Source organism: Sinocyclocheilus rhinocerous, unplaced genomic scaffold, assembly GCF_001515625.1.
Source record: "Sinocyclocheilus rhinocerous isolate Xijiao unplaced genomic scaffold, SAMN03320098_v1.1 scaffold1065, whole genome shotgun sequence".
Classification (NCBI taxonomy): Eukaryota; Metazoa; Chordata; class Actinopteri; order Cypriniformes; family Cyprinidae; genus Sinocyclocheilus; species Sinocyclocheilus rhinocerous.
Window position 1 is genome coordinate 406,074 of NW_015628720.1, and position 14,854 is coordinate 420,927.

At 38.6% G+C, this 14,854-nt stretch overlaps 1 protein-coding gene across 1 annotated transcript in view; it reads left to right on the top strand.

Annotated features, from left to right (window-relative positions):
• Positions 1–13,326, top strand: part of LOC107738338 (ubiquitin carboxyl-terminal hydrolase 10) — a 30,240-nt gene extending 16,914 nt beyond the window's left edge. The window contains exons 6-15 of the mRNA XM_016550082.1: positions 2,051–2,184; positions 2,301–2,410; positions 3,128–3,186; positions 3,291–3,394; positions 4,206–4,305; positions 4,440–4,620; positions 7,683–7,848; positions 8,249–8,393; positions 9,097–9,162; positions 12,163–13,326. Of these exons, the coding sequence (XP_016405568.1) occupies positions 2,051–2,184; positions 2,301–2,410; positions 3,128–3,186; positions 3,291–3,394; positions 4,206–4,305; positions 4,440–4,620; positions 7,683–7,848; positions 8,249–8,393; positions 9,097–9,162; positions 12,163–12,350 (1,253 nt within the window). The 3' untranslated portion in view covers positions 12,351–13,326. The remainder of the gene's footprint in view (positions 1–2,050; positions 2,185–2,300; positions 2,411–3,127; positions 3,187–3,290; positions 3,395–4,205; positions 4,306–4,439; positions 4,621–7,682; positions 7,849–8,248; positions 8,394–9,096; positions 9,163–12,162) is intronic.
• Positions 13,327–14,854: the final 1,528 nt, after the last annotated feature.

Consider the following 14,854-nt stretch of genomic DNA (forward strand, 5'->3'; position numbering starts at 1 on the left):
CCTTTGTGTTGTTGTCATTGTTTTACAAGGTTCACATGGTCAAGGCCCCAGCCTATATTCAGATGACAAATCTTGGTTTGGGTAGCAATTTCCTATTTATTAACAATCTAAAATGTCAGTGAACTAACTTGTTAGCTTATTAAAAATTAATATTAATTTAAATGGACTCTCATCTTAAATTTCTGAAAAGCTTGCTCTCTTTGCACCAAACCATGTGCCATTCATTCTGTTATTTATATCTGCCTTAGAATTTTCACACAGCTCTTTTGCCTACAATGACTGTTTATTGTGACTGCATCTGTCAAGCTAAAGAGAAAAAAAAAACATGAAAGTGGTATATTCATCTCGTGTGCTGTATTCCACATGAATTCGGACATTACTGTTTTCATATACTGTTTTTCACCTACTATATATTAGGGAAGTATGTACTTTTGGATGCAGCCAGTGATCTCTTGCTATATAGAAGGAAGCTGAGTAAATGTTCCTTAGATTTCCATTTTGTATTTCAGAAAAGGAAATAACAGCATGTGGGTTTGGAATGATATGAAGATGAGTAAATAATAGCTATCTAGGTATCTTTATTTATATACCTTGGATATCTTTATTTCTATTTTGAAGATATGGATTCTTATGGATTTGGAGCAAAATGATGGTGAGTAATGGTGACAATTTAAATTTATGGGGTGAACTATCCCTTTGTGTTTTTGTCATTGTTTTACAAGGTTCACATGATCAAGGCCCCAGCCTATATTCAGATGACAAATCTTGGTTTGGGTAGAAATGTCCTATTTATTAGCAATCTAAAATGTCAGTGAACTAACTTGTTAACTTATTTAGAAATGAAATGTTCAGTGTTGATCTTTTTAAATGGACTCGCATCTTAAATTTCTAAAAAGCTTGCTCTCTTTGCACCAAACCATGTGCCATTCTGTTATTTATATCTGCCTTTGAAGAATCTTCACACAGCTCTTTTGCCTACAATGACTGTTTGTGACTGCATCTGTCAAGCTAAAGAGAAAAAAAAAACATGAAAGTGGTATATTCATCTCGTGTGCTGTATTCCACATGAATTCGGACATTACTGTTTTCATATACTGTTTTTCACCTACTATATATTAGGGAAGTATGTACTTTTGGATGCAGCCAGTGATCTCTTGCTATATAGAAGGAAGCTGAGTAAATGTTCCTTAGATTTCCATTTTGTATTTCAGAAAAGGAAATAACAGCATGTGGGTTTGGAATGATATGAAGATGAGTAAATAATAGCAGAAAGTTAATTTGTTGAAACTATTCCATTTGATTCTCTGTGATTCATGTTTCTGTCCACAAGATGGCAGCAGCAGCATGTTTTGCTGAGTAACTTCAAAATCATGTGATCACAACTGACCCCATTTACTTTCGCATATTTGTGGTGTTACGTGCAGTTCATCATTATGAATTAAATCACTTTCTTTTTTTTCCTGATGTCACTTAGGCCACACAGGCTGTTGGCCATTGTTAACCAGTAGCCAAATAGCTACTACTTTTAAACATTTTTTTTTTTATCTTGTTTCAGTCATTGTCACAAGTAAAATGGATTGTTATTTGAGCATCCAAACCAGCTTGTCATAGAAACATTAACGTGTTTTAACCAGTGGAAGATAAAGGGATTGCCGTTTTCAGTTCTGCTATGCATGTCACTTTAATTCTATTCCAATATTGATAAATTCAAATTTCCACGTTACCATGGGAGCTGTACCATTATTTCAGACTCCCTTCCTAGGCGTGGTACAAAATTCTCCTCATTTTTGCCACAATTAGCTTCATGTGCATCAGTCACATGTTGCAAGGTTAGAGTGATGGACATCACATCTTTTATTCTTACTCTTCAGATTGACAAGTTTGTGTCTTTAGACTGTGTATCTAGTTAAATGTTGCTTTTGAATGGAAAAACATAATGTAAATGCCCCCCAAAGAAACAAATACAAGACTCATACAAGGCTTCCTAAAGATAGGCAACCCCCCTATTACTTCATCTTGAAAATATGTAGTTTTGTACCTCTCTAGTATTTCATCCACGAACATGAATCATTTTTTTCCCTCCATTTGTCAGAATTAATCGAGAATGTGAAGTTGATACACAAACCGGTGTCTTTGCAACCAAGAGGACTGATTAACAAGGGAAACTGGTGCTATATCAATGCTGTATCCTTTTTCTTTGCCTCGGTTCTTCCAGTCTTACTGATGTTGCTTAAGCAATACTGAATTGATCAAGCTGTCTTGTCCTGTTTATTTATTTTTCCTTGACACCTGAGCTTTAGACCCTGCAGGCCCTGATTGCATGTCCCCCCATGTATCATCTGATGAAGTCTATTCCCCTTTTCACTGAGATTCAGAGACCCTGCACATCCACACCCATGATGGATAACTTGTAAGTTTTAGGCTACTTTGCTGCCCTAATTAAGTAATAATTATTTCTGTTATTACACAATGTGTTGTGGACTGGATGTGGAATAAGTCAGAACTTGATATCCATTCTGTGTGTTTATTAGCTTAAAAACGACATTAGACCAAAGTTAGAAATAAGCACAAGTGATCGGTTTTGAAGTTAGGTCTTTTCTATAATGCAGGATTGTCATATGCCACCACATCCACAGCATACGTTGGTTTCAAACTTCATTGAACCGGAAATTCTCCATTCAGAATAAAACATTACAGGTTTTGAGTGTTGTTTTTAACGAGTGAAATATGAATTGAAGCATCTGTTTATACACTGATACCAGATGTATCATTCATAATAAATGAACAGTCTTATCTTTTAGTTTGCCTCTAAGTTTCAGATTAAGATGGAAATATGAAATATGTGAACTTGACTACAGCTGAACTATTCTGATTGACTTAAATTAATCAAAAGTTTTTGCAAAACACAGCAAATGCACGTCAAAAAAAGTAAAATTTTCTTGGACCCAAGTGCACTTTTTAGTGCTTTCTGCCTACTACTCTAATAAATTACTAATTGGTGTACTGCTTTTAGGCAATTAGGCACCAAAGACTTGGGCTGTTTCGTGCCATTTTCTGCATGCAATGAAATTAGAGAATAACTTTTTATTTGTTTCTAGTATGTTGACCATAATCTTTTGTCTTGTAGTGTTCGGCTTGTGAATGAGTTCAGCAATATGCCTGTCCCTTCCAAGGCTAAACAGCAAGGTAATGTCTTTTCAGTGTTGATTGATTTAAATATTTTTACTCCCTGCTCTGTATTTATAGATTATATTATTCTTTTTTTTTTTTTTCTTCTTCTTCTTTTGTAGCTGCTGGAGAGAAAATAATGAAAGATCTTCGAGTGGGTGCTCCTTTTGAACCCACACACATCTATAAACTCCTCACCCTCATCAAATCAAGCCTTTCTGAGAAGGTAAGCATTATGAAGAATGGGCTGTTTTTAATAAAGCCCATTAATAGTGGGGCTTGCTTAAGTCTCGTTCTTTGAGGGTGCCCAGTGGTACAGATTTCGAATGTCTCCTTTAACCTAAGAAAACTACAACTACAAATCTAGTTCATGTCATTTTTGGTAGTAATCACCACCAGCAATTTACTAGTTGGTCACCTCTCAACAAAGTCAAAATGATAGACACTCGTGCTTGACCCATCCAAGGACAAGACCTTCCTGTTCAGTTTCTTTTCGTATCTGTCTGCACATTCACTAACATTGAGGAATGAGTGTCTTACTGAGTCAGAAAGCTCTTAATGAACAAGATCAAAACTGAAAGATAAAGACCTCAGTTAATGAGCGGAATCTTTGTATACACAGTCTTTTTTCGGATCTGGAAGAACAAGAGTGTACCTGAGAAATACTACCTTTGCAGACAGTATAGAGAAGACGGATGGCATCAGGGCACAGCCGAATTGGACACTCCTTTGGAGATGATTTCCCACAATCCTACATGTGCCATTTGGCAGTTGATTGGAAAGAATGGCAAATTTATTCTTGTTCCATATGCATTGCAGTTATTGAGTTAAATTATAATGTGGTTCTCATTAGTCGTTAGGCTTTATGGTGCCTTGGAAGCCGCTGCTTTCTGAAAGTAGTACCTTCATTCAAAAGCTTAGTCATTGTTCCAAACAAAAAACAGTTACAAGTCAGACAAAGTCAAAGAGTGTGGTGTGGTGGATGAGTAAAGTCTGGCACTATTAGCATGCGTTAACAGTCTCTGTTTTTCTCTCAGGGTCGCCAGGAGGATGCAGAGGAGTACCTTGGTTTCATTTTAAATGGACTGCATGAGGAAATGCTGGCACTGAAGAAGCTTATCTCTCCACAGGAAGAGAGTACGCTCCCTTCTTATTTCAGCATTAATTGCAAGGGAAATCAGGCACTTGACTGGCGTCCTGTCCACTCTAGATAATACTCTATTTCTGACTGCTTCATATTAACTAAATTGTCTCTTTCTGCCTCTGAGCAGAAGCCCCCACACCAAATGGTCCTGAATCTCAGCCTGGAGTGGAGGAAGGCCCTGCTGAGAAGGAGGAAGAAGGCAGTGATGATGAATGGGAACAGGTCGGGCCCAGAAACAAAACCTCCATCACCCGGCAGGCAGATTTCATCCGCACTCCCATCACAGACATATTTGGTGGCCACATCAGGTAGGCCTTGAGTGCACATTTCCACGTCAGCTATTGTCCAGCTGGTACTTTGTGTATCTATAGTGTAGAAGTGTTTACAACTTCAAAAGCGCTATCTGGTCTTAAAGGGGTCATATGACATTGCTAAAAAGAACATTATTTTGCGTATTTGGTGTAATGCAATGTTTATGCGGTTTAAGGTTAAAAAAACACATTATTTTCCACATAATGTACATTATTGTTTCTCCTCTATGCCCTGCCTTTCTGAAACGCGTCGATTTTTACAAAGCTCATCGGTCTGAAAAGCGAGGTGTGCTCTGATTGGCCAGCTATCCAGTGCGTTGTGATTGGCCGAATACCTCAAGCGTGTGACTGAAATGTTACGCCCCTCACCATACTGTGATGCCGTGTGTGCGACGAGCGCCTGTGCGCCGGTGATGCGCGACGAGACAAAACCAGTAAAACCCATAATAAACGAGGCATTTATTGCATCCATTGGGGACATAATTACTGATTATAATGACTTACACTGTCAAAAAGAATATCTCTTTGGATTTGAGACTTTAGTCTTTGCAACTTTACAGATCTTCTTTATGCACCAAGAGCTTGTAACACTCCAAAGAGAAAGGAAAAATTGAAATCACATCATATGACCCCTTTAAAGGCTTGAGAACCAATGCTGTAGAGTTGTAATCCTCATAACAGTGGCTTTATGAGACACCTGACCTCTTTGACACATTAAACCACGGAGGTAGACAGATACGCAGCACTTCTGCAAGAAAAATAAACTTGTGGAAAAGAAAAGCCATTGGAACCAGGAATGGGTTTGGCCTTTTCATTGGCACCCACTGCACACTGTGGTATGACACAAGAACTGGGTGAGTGTGGTGCCATCTTAAGCCCATCCTGCTGTCCTGATGCTCCTCCAAGCTGTGTGGCTACAGCCATTACAAACAATTCACTGCAGAATAACAAACCCTGTGGCTCACCACCACCGCCCAGCTAACTTAGGTGGCTGCAGAAATGCAGACGCCTGAACGTGTGGGGGCGTCAAGGCTTAAATGAAGCCTTTTCTCTATGCGTTTGGGGCTATGGTTTGGCTATGGTGTCTTTGGTTGACTGATGGAGAATTTAATTGCGTAGCTAAGTCTTTCTTTTGCTTTCCTGTAAGAAACATACAGTTTTTGGCTTTCAGATTCATAATGGCATACTATAATTTGATGGACTGTGATGGTTTTAAGTCCTCTAGGGCTTATTACTTTTTGTTTAAAAAAAAAAAAACATTTCTTTTTTCAGTTGTTAAGTTTCCTTACAAACTTAGTTGCATACTTCATTTTACTAGAAAATTTGATTAATTTCTAGGGATGCACGATATTGTATTTTTGCTGATATCCGATATGCAGATATTTTTCAACTAATTTTAGCCGATGCCCATATCGATATATTTCCTTTTGGTTGGAAACACCCACCAAGTCTCTCCCGTGCAGAGATTATGAACAAATTATTTTTTATTTTGGTTCGTTTTTAACAAAAACTTGCTTGTTAGAATGAAATAAGTTTTTTGTAAAAAAAATGTAAAACATTTTTTTATGATGAGCACATTGAGAGCTTTGAAAATAATTACCCTAGTCAACATTTGAAGTGGATCAAAACCTTTCATCAAAGTTGAAACCAAAACAATACCCGTTCTTGTCTTAGGACAACTTTGAACTTTTTTGATCCACTTCAAATGTTGACTACTATATTTTAACTAAACTATAACGTTTTTTTTTTTCCAGAAAGATGCAGTCATATGATGCAATATAAATATTTCCTTTCTCTTTGGAGTGTTACAAGCTCTTGGTGCATAAAGAAGATCTGTAAAGTTGCAAAGACTAAAGTCTCAAATCCAAAGAGATTCTTTATGAAAGTTAAGAATCAACCACTCCCGCCTAAAACGGCTCAGTCTAACACACCCCCACATCTACGTCAATGTGGGAAAATTTGCATAACACCGCCCCAAATGTTCACGCAAAGAAAGAAGGCGTAACTGTTAAGGGATATAACATTTCCGTCACACGCTTGAGGTATTCAGCCAATCACAACGCACTGGATAGCTGGCCAATCAGCGTACACCTCGCTTTTCAGACCGATGAGCTTTGTAAAAATCGACACGTTTCAGAAAGGCGGGGCATAGAGGAGCAACAATAATGTACATTATGTGGAAAATAATGTTTTTTGAACCTTAAACCGCATAAACACATTGCATTACACCAAATACACAACATAATGTTCTTTTTTAGCAACGTCATATGACCCCTTTAACATTTGTAGATGGTCTAAAGCAAAAGAGCTGTAAAAATTCAAAATCTTTTAGAGCTCCTTGTATTTAAATTTTCATAATCCATTTGAAAAAATGAATGTATAAATCTGTATATATACAATTTTATTTACAAGTGTCATGTTTGTGATTTTCTTTTTTATTCATGTAAGCTATAGCTTCTGACCTATTAATCGAAAGATACTCGTGATTTTATGACATCAAATACTGTTTTATTTAATTAGAAACACAATCTTAACACGATTTGTGTATTTTTCTTTCATTTTGTTATAAGTAGGCGAACAGCGCCCCCTAAGTAAATAAAACGCCTTAACGAACGGGCATTAGGACCCGGGGGAGGCTGACGCTGCTGCACATGCTAGTGACTGTTTATTCTATCGCACATCGGAGGCGTTGTTCTGTACGTGCATTCTCAAATTAAATGCGCGATCCTAAACAGTGAATCTAATCGTATTTAGACAAAAGTTTGCTTCAAGATTGACCACACTATTGATGTGACTTTAGCTAGCACACCCTGAGCACATGTGAGTTTTTCATCTTATCAGCAAGGCATATCGGTATTTTTTTTTTTATAACGGGCCAATGACAGTGTTTACATTTTTGTCCATTATCAGCCAATTGCGATAATACTGTTCATCCCTAATAATTTCTTTAATATTGTTTAGTTTGACATTGTTTTCTTTTTCTTTTAACAGGGAGTAGTGGTTTATTAATTAAATCTATAATTGGTCCATTTTTCTAAATGTTTTTTTTTTTTTGATAGATCTGTGGTATACCAGCAGAGCTCAAAAGAGTCAGCCACCTTGCAGCCCTTCTTCACGCTGCAGCTGGACATCCAATCAGAGAAGATCCGCACAGTCCAAGAGGCCCTGGAGATACTGGTGGCACGGGAGTCTGTTCAGGGCTACACCACTAAGAGCAAGCAGGAGGTGTGACTCATTAACAGTAAACATCATCTACCCACAGATGTGTCTACGTTAGTTTTTCTGTGGGCTGTTGATGTGGCTCCCTTTACTGCTGCATTGATGTTTCCCCTTGAAAGCTAAAATGGATTTTAATATCATTACTTTAGCTGACCACTTGTTTTAGAATTGTATTTTATAAATACATTAAACAATGTGAAACTTGTTCCTCATTTGGGATGTGTAGTTGCTCAAATATTTACTCATGGTGCCGGAGCTCAGGGGTGGTACTAAGGAATAAGAAATCAACCTACAAATGGCTAATTATCAACTCTTCATATCTAGATTTTAAAGGAGAAAGTATTAATGTTGATGCAGATGAAGTTGAAACCTGTGGCTGATTTCCTACCCTCTTTTTCTGCTTTAGATTGAGATCAGCCGGAGAGTGACTCTTGAAGAGCTTCCTCCAGTGCTGGTGCTTCACCTCAAGAGATTTGTTTTTGAGAAGACCGGTGGATGTCAAAAACTGGTCAAGAATGTTGATTACCCTGTTGATCTGGAGATCAGTAAAGGTGCTTATTTCATTTTTATGAAACTATTTCACTGCTGTCACATTTTAGCAGGTTTCACCATCTACTAAATGAGATTGCATGATTTCAGTTGCGCTTGTTCTTTACTAGGTGATACCAGGAGAAAAAACCCACTGTCGCTGCTTGTCATTTTATTTTAGTCTTTTTACTTGTAGTCTCTATCTTCCACACACATTCTGTGCACATGCACTGTGCAGGTCCACTCTCTATTCTTTACTCAATTTCACTTGAGAAACCTCTCTATTTTAATGGATTGGTCCAAGATGATAAGCCATTGCTTTGAAAATCTGGTGAGTGTAATTGTGTTTATGAGCAAAACTCTACATGTGCTCTCAATTCTGCTACCCACGAAGAGACCAGGTTCCCCACAAAATATGAACCTAACCAAAATAAACAACAGCACTAATGAGGGAGCAGTATAATGACTTCCTGCTGATTAAAGTAGGCTAGATGTCACTCACTCCAATTGGGAACCATAAATACCAGTCTGCATGTTAGTTAATTTGGATTCTATTTAGAACAACTTCTCTGGATTCAATTTATTAAGTTTTCTACATGTGTTTCCTATCTCTCTTTTTGTGTGATGCTGGTTTTCAGAACTATCAAATGGATCACACTAATAGTTTAAGTTGACCAGCCGTAAAAACTGCTGCTGCATATTAAAATGGTTCATCATGATTTTCAGATCTCTTGTCACCGGGGGTGCGGGGCAAAACTCTGAAAGGCCAAAGAACCTACAGGCTCTTTGCAGGTATGTTTGTTTTGGTTTATTCCATTGTTATACTGCAACTAGACATTTAAGTCTACTCTTTGTGGTGCAGTTGTGCATTGAGCACTAAATTCTAAACATTCTCTGACCGAACAGCTAAAAATCAGTAACAGCTGTGTTTTGGTCCATTCTGTCCAGCACTGAGAGACGTGACTGTACCATGTGACAACAGCATCTCTGGTGCTTCAGTGAGCTGGAAACTAAAGTGTCATGAAACCCCCCTGTTTCAGCACTGGTCTTTCACACCTTAGATCTGAAAAAAGACTCCAGAAATTGGTGTGTAAAACTGTTGAAAAGTGGGACTGTAGAGGGTGGGAAGCGGTACTTTGATGTCTGCAATCTGCGCAGCGCAAACTGCCAAAACCTGGTTATTTTTGGCAATTTAGAAATCCTGGGCAGAACGTGTCCCCGGGAAGTGGCATGTCTGGTCACCTTAGTTTACAGAGGTGAACTGACAGCATGGAAGCTCTTTCATGAGATTTGAATTCTCCGCTGTAATACAACCTCATGCATAATACAGTGCAGTGATTGGATCATAAGACGAATTTCTCATGAATAATACTGAGAAAAGCTCAGAATACTGATGACGTAAACGCGTACTCTCCAGACACGGCAGCTAATTACCACTCCAAATTAACGCATATATGTCACTTTTCGTGACGTTGGTTCAACTTTGCTTTTTGAACAGGAAGAACGAAATTGCTCAAAAAATGAAAAAATAACCACTTTTCCCTTAATAATTGACATATTGACTGCTATTATTGTTTTCACTGATGTGCAACCTGTTCATATGTTAACATCTCAAAAAATGTGTTTTAGGGTTTTGTGACAATTTAACTTGCACATGAATGACACCAATGCCGGGTGCACACCGCATGATTTATAATAGTACTTTACGATTGTTGCTTGTCAGACTGTACGAACATGATGATCATGTCACACTGTGGGATCTCCGTTGTCATTAAAAGGGATAGTTCACCCAAAAATGAAAATTCTGTTATTAATTACTCACCCTCATGTAGTTCCAAACCAGCAAGACTTTTGTTCATCTTCGGAACACAAATTAAGATATTTTTGATGAAATCTGAGAGCTTTCTGACCCTGCATAGACGGCAACGCAATTGAAATAGTAAGGACATCGTTAAAACTGTTCATGTGACATCAGTGGTTCAACCTTAATTTTGCGAAGCTACTAGAATACTTTTTGTGCGCAAAGAAAACAAAAATAACGATTTTATTCAACAGTTCTTCTGAACTGCAATACACGCAGGACTGAAATGTTGGCTATCATGAAAAGTCTATGAACGCTGGCAAAACTGGTGTATTTAAGACGATGAAATTACCAACATGAAAACAGCGGCGCAACCGGTGTTTATCATAGCTAAGGAAACGTATCATATGAATTCCGTGAGCGGGGAACGGGAGCGCCGGAGTTTATGCGGTTAGAAGAAATCTCTAGCATTAATTATCATGGCTTGTCTTGAAAAATGAAGACGGTTTGACATTCATCGTAGGTGAAGTTGCACTGCAGCGCAGTGCGCCAAATCTTCTGACACTGCCAGAATTGGTCTGAGGTAAAATTTGATTGCAGTGGTCATTAATTGGATGTCGGTGAACATGTCAAACTAACAATCTGTTTTCAGATCTTTGATTGCTAAGAATTAAAGTTCTGCTGAGTCACAGGCATAACTACATTTGAAGAAATAGGGGAAAGACATCAAGGCTTGTTTGCTATGAGCTTCTGTACACACTGATGTTACCTAAGAATGACCCTCAGCTATACAGCGTGGCGTAAAATCCCCTGCCCGATGATTTGTCATTTGGACCTTTTCCACAGTTAAATACTAATCCTGTTTATATGAGCTTACCTGATGGGCCTGTGCGCAAATACTTTTATTATGGCTTTCAGCAAGCTGTCAAGACGTACACCTCCATCCTTCCAGCACCTTCCTATTTGTTGACTAGTTAGGCCTAGTCTTTCTCTTCTCTGCCCCCCCACACGACATACTGACCTGTTTAAACACACATGGCCTTACCTTACAGGGGATGTTCACCTTTTTCCCCACCTCCAGGAGTGAATTGGAGTTTATTTTTCATTCTGAGGGGAAAAAGTGGCTCCCTGCTTGTCAAAAAGTAGCCTGTCCAGCAACCCCTAGCAACAGTTGCCATACCAGTAAATTTCCCTGAAGCCTATTTTCTGACTGTTTTACCATGTTTGAACATCTGGTAAGAGTGGAAAATAGAGCGATTATTGTCTCTAAACTTTTCATTTAATCGTCTGTGATATAGCACACATTATATTTCACCTTTCCTTACCGTAAACGTTACCGGAAGCCAATCATTTACTGCAATACGTGTTGAATGTGTCCTATCAAGTCTGTATTCTGCCAGTTTTCCTGTGCGATTGATATTAGAGACTGCCAATCAACCCAACAACTGTGCTTAAAGTTGTATCACTGTAGTTATTACACTCGCTATATATTACAATTATTTTTGCTATAATTATTTATATAATTAAAATTTTGCTAAAATGCTTTTTTTTTTTTTTTAAATGCTTTACGAGTGAAATGCTTCTAATCAATTTTTCTCTATTTGGGACTCTGTAGAATCAAAACAGATGATTCATAAGTGTTACATAATGTGAAGCCGTTTTGCATTGAATCCAAACTTGAGTCAAAAACAACAGTCAAAGGAAAAATAATAGTCAGAAATGTGACTAATCCGATCTGGATTCATTATTAAAAAGCCAATATATGCACACCTGTGACCGCACGAGTTGAATTGTGTAATGCTGAAGGTTGCAACATAGTTTAGCTACTGTAAACAACTAAACTTCTGCTGCCTCTTGATTTTTGGACCCATCTGGCACTGTATTTTCACACAGCTGCACAGAAATATCTACCATGCTATAGGAGTGGCAGCAAAATCTATTGGTGTGAATTTGAGTTTTGTACATGCTGAGTCCTTTGTGTTTTCCCGCAGTCGTCTATCACCATGGGAACAGTGCCACGGGTGGCCACTACACTACAGATGTCTTCCACATCGGTCTGAACGGCTGGCTACGCATTGATGACCAGGTGGTGAAGATCATCAATCAGCATCAGGTGGTGAAGCAGACTGCAGAGCGCACTGCCTACCTGCTGTACTACCGTCGCGTGGACCTGCTGTAGAAACCATACTCGTACACACAAACACTCTCTCACACACACACGTACATTTAAACACGTTTACATGCAGACATGCACACAATCTCACACACACACACACACACACAACCACGTGTCTCAACAGGAACACTGCCCAACTTCACGATTGTCCTTTTTCCCTCAACCCTGCTATTCCAGAGAGCCAGCTTTTCCAACTTTTTTTTTTCTTTCTGTCTTTTTTTTGGAAGAGGAAAAGACATCAGACGTATCTAAAGACTTTCCTGTAAAAGTGTTTTCCCCCTCCGTGCACGGCCTCGCGCGGGTCTGGAGAAGCTGAGGGGAGAAATGTTAGCACTGCAGAACGCTCCAGTTCGGAGAGACCGACCTGAATCACTGCAAACATCCGCAGCTTCACGTTTGACTGGCCATAGTGGATCCCAACTGAAAGAACTCAAACCAGTTGAGGCTGATGGACTGCTGGAGAAAATCATTCTTTTTCTTTGTCTGTTTTTGTTTAATCTACTTTTTTAAATGGCATAGGAGAAAATATGAAGTGTTTTGCCTTTTAGCAAGAGGAGATGTCGGCCTAATTTGCAGCAGTTAAGTGGAGCCTGTTAAATTCTTGACTAGAGCATCAAAGTGGCCCAACACCAGCAAGTTACCAAAATTTGTGTAGATCTCAATGTAGGAGTTTGTCGCCTCCCCAAGAAAGACACTCCAACTCCACCAACACTACCACAACCTCTTCTCTTCCCTATTTCTCTGCTTCAGATCTAGATTACACTTGAGTCATGGGAAAAACAAAGATAGCGGGTGGGAGAAAGGGTGCTGCTGCAGTGTGCTGAAATGGTAAAAAGCAAAAAAAAGAACAAAAAAAAAACTAAAATTGGCTTCTTGGTTTGAGACCTTCAGTGTGATTTTTGGGTGTAGGATTAGAATGACTATCTTAAAATTTTAATGCGCTTTAGGACATAAATGATTACAAAAGCTTTGTGCACGTTAAAATATAAAACCAGATGATTAAAAAAGGCAGATGTGCGTCGTTTGCACATTTCTTGCAGATATCTAAGTTTTAAAAGTATTAAAAGCAAAAATCTGAAACTTGGCGGCGGTCACCTTGATCAGCTCCCCGGGGGGGGGGGGCTTGTTCTTTAGGCTTTTTGTGTACTTTCACACGTTCATGCTGGCGAGATACCAGAGATGTCCGATACTCCATCATGAACATAGACTCGCGTTAATTTTCTGTGCCCTCTCGCCATCTTTCATTAGTTCTGTTCGTTCGTTTCCTTGTATTATACGAGTAAAGTGTATCCGCTGTCCACTGGCTGCCTTTTGATGTCAGTAGAGCAGCAAGAACTGAGCCACTCCTGCCAAGTTTGGAGAGGGAGCTGTGTTGAGATACATCTGGTCTGCTTCTCATTCTGTATGTTAGCCCGCTCCGAGCAGTCAGCCTGTAATATACATGTTGAGGCTCCGTGTGCAACTCTGAGGATAATATCTCAGAATGGATAGCAAGAAATGTCTCTTACTGCAGTTAATTTGCTGTGTCGCACGAGGTGAGATCAGCTTTGCCTGACGAAGCCTAAAGTGCAACCGCAGATGCGCACAAACAGCAAATCATGTTTGCGTCTGTTTTAGAGACATTGCATCATCAATATTATACCTGATTGTATTTTTTTTTGTTATTTTTCTTATTTTATTTTTCATTCCCCAGTCGCATATTTTCTGTTCCATTTAAATTGATATTTTGAAAGGAAATGACCCAAGGTTAAAGCACAACAATGAATAAAGTTATATAAGTACTATGCTTGACCTTATTTAATTTGGATTTTTTTATTTTTTTGTAATTTAAATTCAATTTTCCACACAATACAAGTATCACTGACATAAAGAAAAGTTATTTTTTTATTTAATAACTAACACAGGAACTTTGTTTTACTTCCCAGGCCCAGAAAGGATAGACAGGCTTTTTGCATTTTCTGCACTGATTTAGGTTGAAAATCTTGTGTTAAACAGAGCTGAGATTACTTCAAACTTTGTTGGTAGCTGAAATCATCATCATCAAATGAGCTAAGTTGTTAAATAAAAGTGGTTTGAGTGATGAGTGTTTGAAAACTCTGCACACATTCTTGTTCATCACCCTATTACTGAATATACCTCTAATAACAAATAACTTTTTGGGAATGTTTCAGGCTTTACACTCGATGTACCCAATCTTTACACAAGCGATACGTGCATTTTAGCCCCTCACTTTTTGTTGTTGGCGATTGTAGAAAGTCGACACGTCGCTTCCAGGAACAGATCCTTTGAGCTGAGCTCTTCACACAGTCCTGCCTCTGACCACAGGTTAGGCTGGTGTGAACTCATTTTCCACTCTAGAAATGCAGAGCTTGAATTTCACATCCATCTGAATGAGCTTATTTTATCCCAGCAACACGAGCACCGTCAGAATCTTCCCTCAAATCCATGCAATCCCAGTTTTTGTCATTTCATTTACAGTCATTTGAAATGTCAGATTTTGTGTACAT